The sequence below is a fragment of the Daphnia pulicaria genome, chromosome 8 (assembly GCF_021234035.1).
Source record: "Daphnia pulicaria isolate SC F1-1A chromosome 8, SC_F0-13Bv2, whole genome shotgun sequence".
Taxonomy (NCBI): domain Eukaryota; kingdom Metazoa; phylum Arthropoda; class Branchiopoda; order Diplostraca; family Daphniidae; genus Daphnia; species Daphnia pulicaria.
Window position 1 is genome coordinate 10,508,389 of NC_060920.1, and position 13,623 is coordinate 10,522,011.

The 13,623-nt window shown below is 40.6% G+C and overlaps 3 protein-coding genes and 2 long non-coding RNA genes across 10 annotated transcripts; 2 read left to right on the forward strand and 3 right to left on the reverse strand.

The window, feature by feature from the left end:
- Positions 1-454: 454 nt before the first annotated feature.
- LOC124311069 (probable serine/threonine-protein kinase kinX) lies at positions 455-3,932 on the reverse strand. Of its 2 annotated transcripts, none has more exons than XM_046775357.1 (3): positions 3,699-3,932; positions 3,226-3,561; positions 455-2,504 (listed from the first exon to the last, which is right to left on the reverse strand). In XM_046775357.1, exons 2-3 carry the CDS (start codon positions 3,383-3,385, stop codon positions 886-888), a joined length of 1,779 nt encoding a protein of 592 aa, XP_046631313.1. In that variant the 5' UTR covers positions 3,386-3,561; positions 3,699-3,932; the 3' UTR covers positions 455-885. The 2 variants fall into 2 exon arrangements, with proteins under 2 accessions (XP_046631313.1, XP_046631312.1); XM_046775356.1 differs by having other exon boundaries at positions 3,665-3,932.
- Positions 3,933-5,458: 1,526 nt separating this feature from the next.
- On the forward strand, positions 5,459-10,463 carry LOC124311120 (spermine oxidase-like). Of its 5 annotated transcripts, XM_046775437.1 has the most exons (9): positions 5,459-5,584; positions 5,766-5,864; positions 6,113-6,294; positions 7,951-8,070; positions 8,149-8,425; positions 8,615-8,831; positions 8,925-9,158; positions 9,224-9,786; positions 10,346-10,463. In XM_046775437.1, exons 3-9 carry the CDS (start codon positions 6,225-6,227, stop codon positions 10,428-10,430), a joined length of 1,566 nt encoding a protein of 521 aa, XP_046631393.1. In that variant the 5' UTR covers positions 5,459-5,584; positions 5,766-5,864; positions 6,113-6,224; the 3' UTR covers positions 10,431-10,463. The 5 variants fall into 5 exon arrangements, with proteins under 5 accessions (XP_046631393.1, XP_046631394.1, XP_046631397.1 ...); XM_046775438.1 differs by lacking the exon at positions 5,766-5,864 and having other exon boundaries at positions 5,470-5,584; XM_046775439.1 differs by lacking the exons at positions 5,459-5,584; positions 5,766-5,864 and adding an exon at positions 7,038-7,270 and having other exon boundaries at positions 6,226-6,294; positions 7,807-8,070.
- Positions 8,153-9,296, reverse strand: LOC124311688. The gene is made up of 4 exons (XR_006910132.1): positions 9,204-9,296; positions 8,651-9,132; positions 8,353-8,483; positions 8,153-8,293 (listed from the first exon to the last, which is right to left on the reverse strand). It is a non-coding gene; the product is annotated as an uncharacterized LOC124311688 (long non-coding RNA).
- Positions 10,445-12,427, forward strand: LOC124311941 (spermine oxidase-like). Its single transcript, XM_046776308.1, has 5 exons — positions 10,445-10,589; positions 10,677-10,953; positions 11,130-11,343; positions 11,408-11,650; positions 11,719-12,427. The coding sequence occupies exons 1-5, from the start codon at positions 10,445-10,447 to the stop codon at positions 12,280-12,282; spliced, it is 1,443 nt and encodes a 480-aa protein (XP_046632264.1). The 3' UTR covers positions 12,283-12,427.
- Positions 12,428-12,997: 570 nt separating this feature from the next.
- On the reverse strand, positions 12,998-13,594 carry LOC124311629. Its single transcript, XR_006910048.1, has 3 exons — positions 13,339-13,594; positions 13,184-13,260; positions 12,998-13,111 (listed from the first exon to the last, which is right to left on the reverse strand). It is a non-coding gene; the product is annotated as an uncharacterized LOC124311629 (long non-coding RNA).
- Positions 13,595-13,623: the final 29 nt, after the last annotated feature.

Below are 13,623 nucleotides of genomic sequence, written 5' to 3' on the forward strand. Positions count from 1 at the left end.
TTACTGTATACTACCATTATTAACTCCCCTCCCCCCCTCTCCCAGCATTCGTCCAGGGGATCACGCGACCCGAAAAAAAAATCACGCGTTCCTTCTTCTCCAGCCCTCACATGTGTGTGAGCATTCCAAGGGGGTTTCAGTTTCGTTTCCAACCGGTTATTTCCCGATTGCGTTTTCGTTTGTGTCGTATTTCGTATACGATAGAAGTCGGATATCAGAATTTCGGAAAAAATCAAAATGTTGTGTATAGTGGGTGTGACTGTCAAATGAAGAAACTGTTGGTTATAGAGAGATTTTTAGCCAGATGTGATCAACATACTACCGTGCACATATGTTCCGTGACATATATACTGAGCCACCAATTCAGCTCGGGATAGTCGAGCCAGTTGGGTAATGTGAGAGTGTACAGCCAGACAATATGGAAGACGCGATGATTTCTTTTCTTTTTTTTTAGCATTGTAATCCAGTTTTCTATCGGCTCCCACAAAAGTTATAAATTTTTTAAAGATTTCTTAGATTAAAATTTTGTTTTGTTTTACCCCGATGTGATTTTTCATTAAGGCGTCGATTCCGACCCGGACTACATTTCAAAAGAAAATTATTCCTGATAAAAATAAAATTTATGAAAAACCACTTTAGTGACATTTGATAGACCGAAGATTTAGTTTTTAAGAAAATTTTTCAAATATTAGTTAAAATCAAAGTTTGTCGTGGCGCTACATTAATTATGGATTAGTAAATGACGATAGAAGTTACATAGACTGGCATACACTTGGTTCAATCACAATCGTGTCAAGGTTTTCATCGAGCTAACAGGCTCTTCCATTTCTCACACTTAGTTCATGGGAGGAGTTGTGTTTCACAAAAGGGATTTTATTTTCGCTGTTAATTTTTGACGGGTTCGGTCATCGGTGCGGGTTTCTCCTCTGCTGCCTTGTTAGCGGTCACGGCCGGCACCGCTACTTCCGCAGCCACTTTGATCGTTGACTCTTGAATGTTGGTTTCCTTTTTCGTCTCAACTGGCTTCTCTTCTTCTTCTTCTTCTTCTTCGTATTCCTCGTATTCCTCTTCTTCTTCTTCTTCCGCCTTGGTTTCAGGTTTCTTGGTGATGATCGGAGCTTCCACGACTGCCGCCACTACGGGCGTTTTGATGATAACTTCTTCTTCTTCCTCCTCATCTTCGTATTCTTCTTCTTCTTCCTCTACTTGTTTAGTTTCAGGTTCCTTTGCGGGAGTGACGACAGGAGCGGCTGCGCTCACCGTCACTTCGACTTTCTTCTCAGGCTCTTGTGTTTTAGCCACTTCGATTGCGGATGGGAGAATAACCATCTCTTCTTCTTCCTCTTCTTCCTCTTCTTCTTCTTCTACCTCGACACTTTTTGGCTGCTCTGTCGGGCTAGATGCTTCAGTAATAGCAGCTGTGATGGCTGCGCTGGTGGCAACTTCTTTGATTTCTTCCGGAACAGCTGAGCTTTGGATGACCACGTCTTCCTTGACTAAGACGGGCATCTCTTCTTTCTTAACAGGAGCAGCAACTTCTACGCTGGCTTCCACAACAGGTGAAGGGCTGACGATAGTTTCTACCTTGGCCACTGGAACGGGAGTCTCTTCTTCTTTAACTGGAGCGGCAATTTCCGCGCTAACAGCAGTCGAACTCTTGACGACATCTTCCTTGACGGGAATCTCTTCCGTCTTAACTGGAGCGGCAGCTTCTGTGGATGAAACAGCTTTCACGACAACCATTTCATCTTCTTCCTCTTCTTCCTCTTCCTCTTCTTCTTCTTTCACCAATTCTCTTTCAGGTGTCTGTTCCGGTTGGACTGGCGACGCCACCGGCGATGCATCGATTATTTCTCTAGCAGCCAAGACTTGTTCACTGAAAGTCGCCGGTTTGACTGGATAGCACAGTTCTTCGACTTCTTCTTCTTCTTCCTCTTCTTCTTCTTCTTCAACTTGCACCGACTTTTCTAATTCTTTGACAGCTTCGACGATTTGATTTTCAATCTGATCTTCAATGGCCGTCACAGCTTCGAAATGGACTTCCGGCTGGATGGGGACCACCGCCTCATCATGCGGGATTTTCGATTCAGCAATGCTCATGATCTCAGCTTCGGCAATGGCTTCACTGTGCTGGACGAGATTGCTGGCCACTTTGGCGACGGAAACCGTTTCGTCGCCGATCGGTTTTTTGTCTTCCTTCTTCACCTGGCCGACAGGTTGATCGGATTTGACGCTGGCAGACGGGGTCGGGCAGTGGCCAATCGACTGGGCCCGACTGGCGGCCACCACGGGTTTCTCTTCGACCTGTCCAGCTGCCTTTTTGTTGAGTTCCGGTTTCCTTTGAGCGAAGAAAGTTGTCAGTACGGCGGCGGCCGTGCCGAACACGGCCCCAAGGCCGGCCGCCATGGCTCCGCTGATGCCCGAGACGCCAACAGAATGGAGAGCAGAAAAAAGACTCCCGCCGGAAACCTCCCACGAAGCAGCCAGCGATCCGGATGCGATCCCTGAATGTTGAAATAACGATCGTCAAGACTCTTTTTTTTTTTCGCGTCTGTAAAATTTGGTTGCCAAGCTCAAAGGGAAGGTTACGTCATTCCAAGGCCAGGCGAAAAAAATAAAACAAAATAAGCAAACAATTTGGCGTGACCTTCAATTTCTCACGCGCCCGTGAAAATGTTGGCGAAGCAAAAAAATAAAATAAATAAAATAAAAAGGATTTGCGATTATTTGTCTTCCTTTAGCGGAGTTGTAATTCGAGATCTAGTACAAGTGGATACAGGGCAAAGAGCCAGTTTCCGTTCGTGACTCACTGACCGTATTTTATTATTGATTAACAATCAAGTGCTATTGCTGCTCACCGGTTCGTGTGTACTATATATATAACGTCAGATTCGTAAGAATTATTTTGGGCGATCAATAAAAGTCGCAAAAGGGAAACAAACAATTTAGCTGCGAAAGAATTTCCCGACTTTCTATTACGTGGGCTGGCAGCAAACGAAAAAACAGTACGGTCACACCAGATATTCTTTTCACACACATCCCTGCATTTTAACCGGTTAACTTTTCGGCTGTCATGCCCATGTATGGATGCCATGGCAACCGATTGACATCAGTTAACTCAACGTGAGAGTCGACGCGTGTGCGTGTACAACGCAATTCGGCTTTTATTCTACATCTCTGTTGCCAAGTTATGATATGTGGTATGTAGTCAAGAAAAGGTGGTACCTGTGCTGGTGAATCCCATGGCCGACAAGGCCACACCGGCCATCAACGGGGCAGCGAAACCGGCAGCCAATCCTACACCAACACCGATTACGGCACCATGTATTTTTGTGTCCGCATCGGCGCCATCGCCTCCGGCACTCGACTTCGTGCTATTTCCCATATTGATTTGCGAATAAGTTTTTTTGTTTTGTTTTTTAAAATGAGAAATTCACGATTCGTTTCGGTTTCTCTTGTGGTGAAAATATCGTGAAGAGTGAGACTCGGATCGGCGCTGAGGTCTGCTCGATAAATTTAGAAGCGATAGGAATGGTGGATGGTGCGGAAGTTCCCCTCCAGCTGAGCAGCAACGACGGGGGTGAAAAAGAAAAGAAATTTTTGTTTTTTTTTAGGTTCTGTTCAAGCCAAAAGTCTAGACGGCGTGAAAGTCTATAACGAATACCTAAAAATAGAAAATTCTCGAACGTCAGGCGCACCGGTTCATATAGATGTTACTGGCTAACTGGTGAAATTTTGACGATATTAAGTCGCTTTTATTTCGCTAGTGACACGATCGACGAAATGTGGCTGCTCCCCGTGTGGCGACTCAGCGATTGATCCAAGCCGTTGGTGAACTAGAACTCTAAAAGTGATGGAAACCGAATGTACAGGACCGCCACTCGCTAAGACTTTTGCACGATGACAAGGCTACGGGACAACTGCACCGACAAAAGGGAAGAGAGATGACTCGGAAACTCCCAAAAGGCGGAGAGAAGTCGCCCGTTCCGATCCACGTTCACAGATGTCTCCACCTTCCGGATTCGCATTTTTTTCTTATTTCTTTTTTAATGATTTTATTTTTTTAAATAATAAGATATTTCTGGATGTTGAAAGAATTTTTATGGCGATCTGATGGGGCTGTGGCTAGCGTTGCGAGGAGCTACGGGGTCGACCCGTGTTCAAGCCGTCAGATAAGGATGGAATTTATGCGCGTTAAACGTCATGACATAATGTTACAGTGTGTTGTGATTTATACAACGTGCCAAATGAAATTTGCAAGTATAACTCTCGCACCGATCATCAATATCGATCCGAGTTTAAGCTGAGCAGACAAATTATTATTTTAAAAATTTCCTTATCGTTCACAAATAGTGAAAATTAATTTAATTGCAATTTCCGCAAAATCATTTGTTTTAATTGTGCGAAAAGTTCGAAAGAAGAGTCAGACTTGAGTCAAAGCACATACGAATCATTGCGGCGGACCGCTCTGACGTGAACCGCGAATGGTTTGACTCAAATTTCATCATTCGTCTTGGATTCGAACCTTCATCAACCCGTGTCGTAGTCAGCAACGCTAACCATTCGACCAGAAGGACTAAAAATTAAGATTTGCTTGACATATTATATTTATATGGGGCAAATCTTTTTAACTTCCTCATAGTTAAAAAGATAACTGTAATTTCTAGAATCAGACTTGAGTCAAAGCACATGCGAATCATTGCGAGGAACCCGCTCTGACGTGAACCGCGAATGGTTTGACCCAAATTTCATCATTCTTCTAGGAATCGAACCTTGATTACGTCACTTGACAGATTGTCACTGTTTCCAACCGGCTACTTGCGACTTATCAAAACTGATGAAATAGGTTATGTCACTCGAAATTTACGTTAAAAGGCAAATAAAAAGAGTAACATGAAAATATGCTCATAGTACCAAACAACAAGATAATTTCTTATCACGACCTTCGCACTTGACTTAAATAGATTTTAAGATTTACCTTGAGCTGAATATTATCACACTTGGTGTAGTAATAAAAAAAATGTCCGCCAGTCAACAATAAATCAAATGCACTCTTACCACATTCCAAATTCCTGCGCGGGAATAAATAATTGTTTAAATCAGGCATGCGTAAAATACAGCGATTTGGATTTATTGTTTTGTTTTTATGGAAATGTTGTAATGTTTAGGGGTTTGGTAACTATGCCATAATACACCTATAAACAGTAGCTCAGGAAAGAAATGGAAAAAGTTTTTGCTGAACCCTACACTACAGGAATATTAGTAGTAAATAATTCCCCTTTAGATTGGATTATTGAGACGAACAACTTAATCAAAATTCTGAGCGGTTTGGATTTAAGGGGGGGGGGGGGGTCGATTTTTATTTCTATCGATATCTTAACTCAAGCATCGACATGTCGTCTGCTTTTTCTTTTGATTACAAGTTTTCGAAAAGAGACGAAGTTTCAGATTATCATGCAGATTATAAAGAAAACGGGACGATCGCCATTGCTGGCAAGAAATAAAATTTCAAAAATGTGATAGTCGTGTGAACTCGTCTGATGTCGCGGCTCTCCATCCATCCATGTCACTCTCAATGCTTTTGGTAGGTACATAAAACCAAGATCCCTAACGGAATTACTATAGGAACTTAATAAAACTAGAAGAGTTGAAACTGTTCAAAATTTGTGAAATGCTAGTTCCTGTCTAGCATTTGTCATGTAATCCCCCTGTTGGTGCAGTTTGTTTGCAACGGTTTGCACTGTGAAATCTTTTCTTTTGGACAGATTTTAGGCCTGAGCCAGCCATCATAACAACACAACACACAAGTTGTTCTTGTGCTGGTATTGACCTGCCACCAGAAACAATCTCATTATGATCGATGGGTAATTATTTGTGTAACTTTTATTCTTGCAACCTGCTAGGTAATTGAATAATGCATGACTTGTTTCATCCTTCATTTGTATTCAGTGTTTTTACATGGAAACTGTGTTTTTAGCCGGAAACCTTTAATTCTCATGTTTATTAACAATTAAGGTTTACCCACTGTCCCACTGATTCATTAAAAATTTTTCCTTAGTTGTTATTGTTAACTGTCAAAATTTTTCATAACTAATTTTTATTTTTTATTTAGATAAACAGCATCCCTCTTGATTGGAGAAACTACCAAGTGCTGATCTCTTCTTCTCCTTTCTTTAAATAACCTCTGCCCACCCTTGTGAGCGTGGGTGTATTCACGAGGAGTGATGGATTCAACTATATTCTTCCGGATATGGAGCACTTACGGATGTCCGGCCATGTTTCCCAAGATTAAAGGTAGGCCGAATGTATAGTCTATATTTTTTAGGGGTTCATTAACTAGCTCATTTGTAGAACGACTGCAGACCAGGCCGGTTAACAATCGAATTCAAAAATATTTTAACTTTAAGCACTTCAAGCAAAGTGCAACCATAAATTTTTATGCCGCCACACCGGCACCTCCGCTTTTTGCTACATTTCAATAGCTAAAGTGTTCCATACACGGCTTCATTGGCTCATTGCCAATTTTGATTACATAACATAGTTGGCACTGCCTGAGCTGCGAGTTTGGCACTTTGGACTGTCCTTGAAGTTTGCTCGTTATGGCTGCAGCAGTTGCTACTCGTGTTCGGGCAGTTATGAAGATAAAGACAAACAAAAAAAGAAGAAAAAAAAGTCGGTTTTCAACAATATAGCAGAAAACTTCCCTGTAAACATAAAATTGCGCATTTCTGAACGGAAGTCTAAACTTCCTTATCGTCGTCCCAAAGTTTCGTGATTCTAGAATTCGAAAGTTTCAATTTCAGTTGACATTGAAGGTGACGGTCTCCGTATTCATTGAACATTTTGAAACGTTCTAATCTTAAGAAGCCTAGTAGCTTCTCTGTCTGGCCGGTTATGTGAAACATTCCACTAGAAGCTTATGCACAAAAATATAAGCCCTGGCTGGAGGGTATGTTCTTGATCGCTCATCTATGTCATGTAGGCAACTAACGATTGTGTTTCTTTGTATCAACATTCCATTACGGAATTCCTGACAGCAGGGCGTACGGCTGAAAACACAAAGAATTATTGGGAAAAATCGGGGGTTGTGACAACCATTGACTGTGTCGCTCTGGGAAGCCAGTTGAAGTTGCTTTCTCGTGAAGCGACTCGGAAGTTGATTCCAGCTAATAAAGATGATCAACCGTATTGCGTCACGATACAGCTGTCAATCAAATTCAGGCTCCCTGACAGCCTAATTACAAAGAGAATGCTGACGTTTTGTCACTAAGTAAGCCAACTTTTCCAGTATGTTCCTCGACACAAATGCATATCTTTTATTCTTATTAAAAAAGTACTATTGTACATCTGAAGGTTATTATTATTATTTTTTTAAATGTTGGAAATCACCACATTCTAATTAAATTAAGGGCAAATTTCATTTCCAAATTGCCCAATCAGGTAAATTAAAAAACCAATCTGTGCGTGCGTTGCGTGACAACTTCTGTTTCGGGATGTTGAACGAAGCGTTACAGAAGACCAGAAGAACAAATGAATGTGGCGCTTGAGAATGTAACGGCGTTATTACGTAAAGTGTTTCTCGTTGATCCTTGCCTTGCGCTTGGCCTTGTAAGGATTCTATAGATTGAATTGAAAAGCAAAAACACAAACACAAACGAATTGGTTTGGTTTGGACTCGTATTGGGTTCAATGCCGTTTCCGCCGTCTCCAAACTGAAAATGAATATGCAGATAAAAATCAAGAGTCAGTTCAAAGTCCATGTCTCTGTAGTGCTTAGTTTTAAGTATCTTCTTTTTTTTTTATTAGTGTTCCACCCCTGTCGAACGTTCTGCTCGGTTTCGACTATTTCTTAAAAGGAAAAATCTTTACTTTTTTCCCGTGTTTAGCATTTGCTCTGCTCAATTTAATTAATAACGTCCTTAACCATGGCAACATTGATTATTATTGGAGCTGGAGCTTCTGGTTTGGCGGCTGCTTCCCGACTTGTTGAGAAAGGATTCGACCCTGCCAAAATTACTATTCTAGAAGCCGAAAACCGTATTGGTGGCCGGATTCTTACTGTTCCTCATGGTAACTTTATTTTTTCAATTACAATCTAAATATTGCATAACGTCGGAAAATTAATTTCTGTGTGAATAATTTTTTAAGGGTCGAGCTTGATTGAATTGGGAGCCCAATGGGTTCACGGACATGAAGGCAATGTCGTTCATCCATTGGCTGCCGCTGCTGGAGAGATACGGACGGACATTCACACTCTCGAATCGACTGGCTATGCAGATGACGTGGAGATGGCCTATAGAGACGGACGAAAAATTACTCCCGTACAATTGAATGAATTCAAAAAGATTTTACAAAGCATTTACGACGACTCCAGGAAAGAGCTAGCCCAGTGGGATAAATCCTTGGGCGAATATTTTGAATTCAAGTAAAGGACTTATTTACTTCACTTATCTCCTAAGTTGAATAATTATCTGGCACACCCCCTGAAAGACAACACAGTAGATAACTGTTGTTAGAGAGATTTCTTGATAAAGATGATGACCTATAGCTACTATGGAATCAAATTATTTTTATTAAAATGTAGTGAATTAATTGTTATTTTCTGTTATTTTAGATATGGTGAGCATCTGAATCGAGGATCTTTTACTACCATGAATCGTTCAACTGCTCTAGATCTTTTGGACTGGGCCCATCGATCGCAGAATATCGAAGACGGCTCTGATAACTGGAATGATACATCCGGAGTGGGTTCTCTAGAGTACCACGAATGCGCAGGAGATTACACCACGGTGTGGAAACGCGGGTACTCTGTTCTATTCGATATTCTAATGGTATTATGATGTTTTTATTTTTCTATTATTTACCTGTTTTTTTTGTTTTTTGTTTTTTTTTACTGATAACATATCGTCTGACTTTCCTTCCAGAAAAATATCCCCAAGTCAAGCAACGGGTTAAAGCTCGCCTTATCGGATCGCATCCAATTAAATTCGCCAGTGCATCTCATTCGTTGGAATTCCGGTCAAGTGCAAGTCGTCTGCAGTGATAACATTTATTATGCTGACATGGTCCTCGTTACTTGTTCGTTGGGAGTGCTGAAATATAGGGCTGACAAGCTGTTCACCCCTTTATTGCCTGAAAAGAAGAGGAGAGCCATTGAAGTGAGCAAAAATTAATTTTAAGAAAGATATTGAAATTGATTTAACTTAAACAAAACACATTTTAGGGCCTAGGCTTTGGAACCGTCGACAAAATTTTTCTCGATTTTCATAAACCTTGGTGGACTTCCGAGTGGGGTGGGGTCAACTTTCTCACCGATCCTTCAAAAGCAACTGGCGATTGGGACGACAAAGTGATGGGATTCTCAACAGTTCGTGGCCAACCCAATTTACTAATTGGTTGGATTAGTGGACCAGCTGCCCGAAAGTGTGAAGCTTGTTCAGAGGATGAGGTACTACGGAAGTGTTCTGCCTTGCTCCGGGATGCGGTCGGTTCGAATTTCGCCTACGAAGAGCCAAAGCGAATCATCCGCACGACGTGGTACAGCAATCCGCATTTCTGCGGATCTTACAGCTACCGATCGAACAAAAGCAGAGACTTGGATGTTTGGGCATCTGATTTGGCCGAACCGGTCGTCGATGCGAATGGTTCCGTTCGATTGCTCTTCTCCGGTGAAGCAACTCACGACCATTGTTACTCAAACGTACACGCAGCGGTTGAAACTGGTTGGCGTGAGGCTGATAGAATCCTAAAACTGATCAAAGATACTCAGTTGACTGCCAAACTATAGTGAGCATTATCTTTCTTAAGCCTTATTAAGTGTCTTAACTGTTAGAACCGACTAAAATATTTGGGGACCATAATATTGTCCAGTAATTGAATTGCTATTAAATAAAACAATATTTCAGGTTGGAATTACAATTTGTGATTCTTTTTCGTGGTTGCTCTTATTAGATCTAATTGTGTTGAAAGACAAACAAACATATCTGCGATCGGGTTATTTACCAAGATTAGAAACGTATTTGGGAACTTTTTGTTTTGTTTACTTGGATAGCACTTTTTTTTAGAGGCCAGATAAAATCAACAACCGTATTTTTTAGGGCGTTTCAGTGAGGCTAGACGGTTTGGAAAAAAACAAAACAATAACAATAAGTTAATCTAACAAATGATAACTGCATGCAAGGATCGCAAAATGATGCGCGTTCTTGCAGGTGAAGAAATCGTTTTTATTTTCGTCGAGCTTTTCACTCTTTAAACTGTAAATAAAAGCTCAGATAAAAGTCTGTCAAAGTCAATCATAAGATTCAGTTGGAATATTAAGCTTCCGTTACGACGTTTCCTTTCTCAGTTCTGAAGCTCGCCCCAACAGCTATCATCATTGGAAGACCCCCGTTTTAGCTAAATATTTCAACAGACGTATTTTCTTCTCGTAAAAACTACTACAATTATGACGACTTTGATTATAATTGGAGCCGGAGCTGCCGGTTTGGCGGCTGCATCGCGACTGATAGAAAAAGGGTTCGATCCTGCTAAAATCACGATCCTAGAAGCTGAAAATCGTATCGGTGGTCGCATTCACACTGTTCCGTTTGGTAATTCTTTTTTCTTCCACACAAAATCCGATTTATTCTACTAGATAGTATAGAATATTCAAACTAATACGATTTTTTTTTTCAAAGGATCGAGTGTAATGGAAATGGGAGCGCAATGGGTTCACGGGAAAGAAGGCAACGTCATTTATCCATTAGCTGCCGCCGCAGGAGAGACATGGAATGATTTATTCACCCTCGAATCGACTGGACATGCAAATGACGTGAATATGGCCTACACAGATGGGCGCAAAATAAGTCCGGTGCAATTGAGAGAGTTCAAACAAATCCTAGAAAGAATTTACGATGACTCAAAGAGAGAACTTCCCATTTGGAAAAAATCTTTGGGCGAATACTATGAAAACAAGTAAGGAAAATGTTTTCTTTGTCTCCTTGAAGTGACTTTCAAATTCTAAGCCTATCGTGCCAGTTGTACCATGGCTATGAGAGAATGAAGGTCACACTAATGATTAAATGTATAGATTAACTATAGTATGTACAGTAATTCGTAATTTAAGTTAATAAACTAGATTTTCTAAAAAGGTATGGACAACTCTTGGATCAAGGGGCCTTAACCACCATGGATCGGAGGACAGCACTGGATCTACTGGATTGGGCTCAGCTTGCGCAAAACATTGAAGACGGTGCTGATGACTGGAAGGAGACATATGGGGTGGAATCTCTACACTACTTCCTTGAGGAAGATTACACCACGGTGTGGAAACGTGGCTACTCTGTTCTATTCGATATCTTGATGGTAAATTTGTTTCTATTTACCTGTACGTATCGATATTAGATAACGTTGTTGCTGTTTTTTCCAGAAAAATGTTCCAAAGACGAGTAACGGATTGAAGCTTTCCTTATCGGATCGAATCCAATTGAATTCTCCAGTTAATCTCATTCGTTGGAATTCCGCTCCAAGTAGTGGAGTGCAAGTGGTTTGCAGTGATAGAACGTATTATGCTGATATGGTCCTCGTTACTTGTTCGTTGGGGGTTTTGAAAGATAGGGCTGACAAATTGTTTACCCCTTTATTGCCTGAAAAGAAGAGGAGAGCCATTGAAGTGAGAAAACAATCAAACACGTTGAAAATCAATTGAGATAACTTTTTTTTTTTTTTTTTTAATTTCAGGCATTAGGTTTTGGGACGGTAAATAAAATTTTCCTCGAATTTCGCAAACCTTGGTGGACTTCGGAGTGGGGTGGAGTCAATTTCATCACCGACCCTTCAAAAGTGACTGGTGAATGGGAAGACAGAGTTCTTGGATTCTCCACAGTTCGTGGCCAGCCCAACTTACTAATTGCTTGGGTAACAGGTTCTGCTGCTCGGCAATTTGAAACTCGTTCAGAGGATGAAGTACTAATGAAATGTTCCACAATGCTGCGGACAGCTGTCGGTACAGATTTCGCCTATGAAGAGCCAACACGAGTTATTCGCTCTCTATGGCAAAGCAATCCTCATTTTTGTGGGTCTTACAGTTTTCGATCCAAAAAAAGTGTAGAACTTGATGTTTGTCCATCGGATCTGGCCGAACCGGTCATCGATTCAAACGGTTCTGTTCGATTGTTCTTTGCCGGTGAGGCAACCCACGACCACCGTTACTCGACCGTACACGCAGCGGTTGAGACTGGTTGGCGTGAGGCTGACAGAATCGTAGAACATGTAAAGGAAACAAACTTTACCGCCAAACTGTAGTGGGTATGGCATTTTCGCATGACTTCGTTGTTAGGTAATGCGAAATAATGAGGTTTCATGCCAGGTATGACAATGAACTTGTTTAATTAACTTCAATACTTAGTGTTGAGTTCCTTAAATAAATCAACCATTCTAAAGGTCAAAATAGAGTTTCTGATTGTAAACTGATTTTCATAGTTTACAGTTTTAAAAAATTTAAGAAATCATTTCTTTCCTTGGAAATATCTAAGTTAAACAGTCAGCATTTATCAGCTTCAAATCTAACGAGGCTGCAACTGTAAAAGAGAACTTGAATTAATTAGAATGAACACATTCAAAATTATTTACATTTATTAGAAACAAACTATATACCATCAATTGAGAGATACACAGACCAGATCAGTTGGCATTCAAAATAAAACCTAAATAACACAGCAACTGTTACAGTGAAGAGTGGAACACAATTGGTTGATTGTTCAATGGAGTTATGGATAATTAGTTGTTAAGATCAGAACGCCTTTCCATATCTTTCATTTCTAAAATGTCTGCTTTCAGTCGAAGTTTTGTAATTTGACGCCAGATTTCTTCTCTGTGATCTGCATTGTGAATGCCAAGCCTCTCGAGGGAAATGTCATTCATTCTTAACAATGCTCTCCCACATATACCGTGCTGCAGGGTATACAGAATTATGTCAAATTCATTTGTCAGCGTAAAAATGGTAATAAAAACAAACTACCTGAATCATCAAGTCACTGTACACTGTGTAAAAATCGCTGCAATGACGTCGAAACCATTTTTGAACATCAGATGTGGTCCATAAGTAAACTGGCTTGGGTCGCGTCGCTTTGGGCTGCATTTAACAAAAAAACTTATGAATATAAAAAAAAATAATAATAATTAATAAAAAGTGAAAGTTAAGTACCTTAGGTTTGTTGGTCGGATTTAGATTATCACCGCTGGTATTCATATCTTTCATTATAGATGGCATCAAAACGTAAACTAAAATGTTGCAGAAAAATTTATGTTTATCTTTTTGTTATTGACATAAAATGCGACGTTGTCGGCTGAGACGATTACCTTGAAAAGAAAACACCGAGTCGACGACCAATTCAAGGTCTTATTTCATTACTTCTTCCCCAAGCCATTTCTTCGTTTCGTCGCTGTTCCTCGTGATAATAACCTGAGGTCTTCTTCTTATAAATTATGCTTGAATAAAAATACTAGTAGATGGCTTTTTCTCTGTGAGAATAAAGTAGATCAATAATCAAATGTGGCCATTGGCTATCATCAAAGTTGAAAAACTTCTTATTCTTTACACAAATACTTTCAAGTTCTGCTGATCTATCTTAACGGCCTCGGGGG

What these genes read in the sequence shown, in the direction of transcription:
- LOC124311069 (XM_046775357.1), bottom strand. Translation starts at nt 3,385, where the DNA reads ATGGGAAATAGCACGAAGTCGAGTGCCGGAGGCGATGGCGCCGATGCG. An exon ending in CATGGGATTCACCAGCACAG is followed by an intron (nt 2,505 to 3,225) that starts GTACCACCTTTT and finishes TTCAACATTCAG; the next exon opens with GGATCGCATCCGGATCGCTG.
- LOC124311120 (XM_046775437.1), top strand. Translation starts at nt 6,225, where the DNA reads ATGGATTCAACTATATTCTTCCGGATATGGAGCACTTACGGATGTCCG. An exon ending in TTCTATTCGATATTCTAATG is followed by an intron (nt 8,832 to 8,924) that starts GTATTATGATGT and finishes CTTTCCTTCCAG; the next exon opens with AAAAATATCCCCAAGTCAAG. An exon ending in CAGTTGACTGCCAAACTATA is followed by an intron (nt 9,787 to 10,345) that starts GTGAGCATTATC and finishes TTCCTTTCTCAG; the next exon opens with TTCTGAAGCTCGCCCCAACA.
- LOC124311941 (XM_046776308.1), top strand. Translation starts at nt 10,445, where the DNA reads ATGACGACTTTGATTATAATTGGAGCCGGAGCTGCCGGTTTGGCGGCT. An exon ending in GGCGAATACTATGAAAACAA is followed by an intron (nt 10,954 to 11,129) that starts GTAAGGAAAATG and finishes TTTTCTAAAAAG; the next exon opens with GTATGGACAACTCTTGGATC. An exon ending in TTCTATTCGATATCTTGATG is followed by an intron (nt 11,344 to 11,407) that starts GTAAATTTGTTT and finishes TGTTTTTTCCAG; the next exon opens with AAAAATGTTCCAAAGACGAG.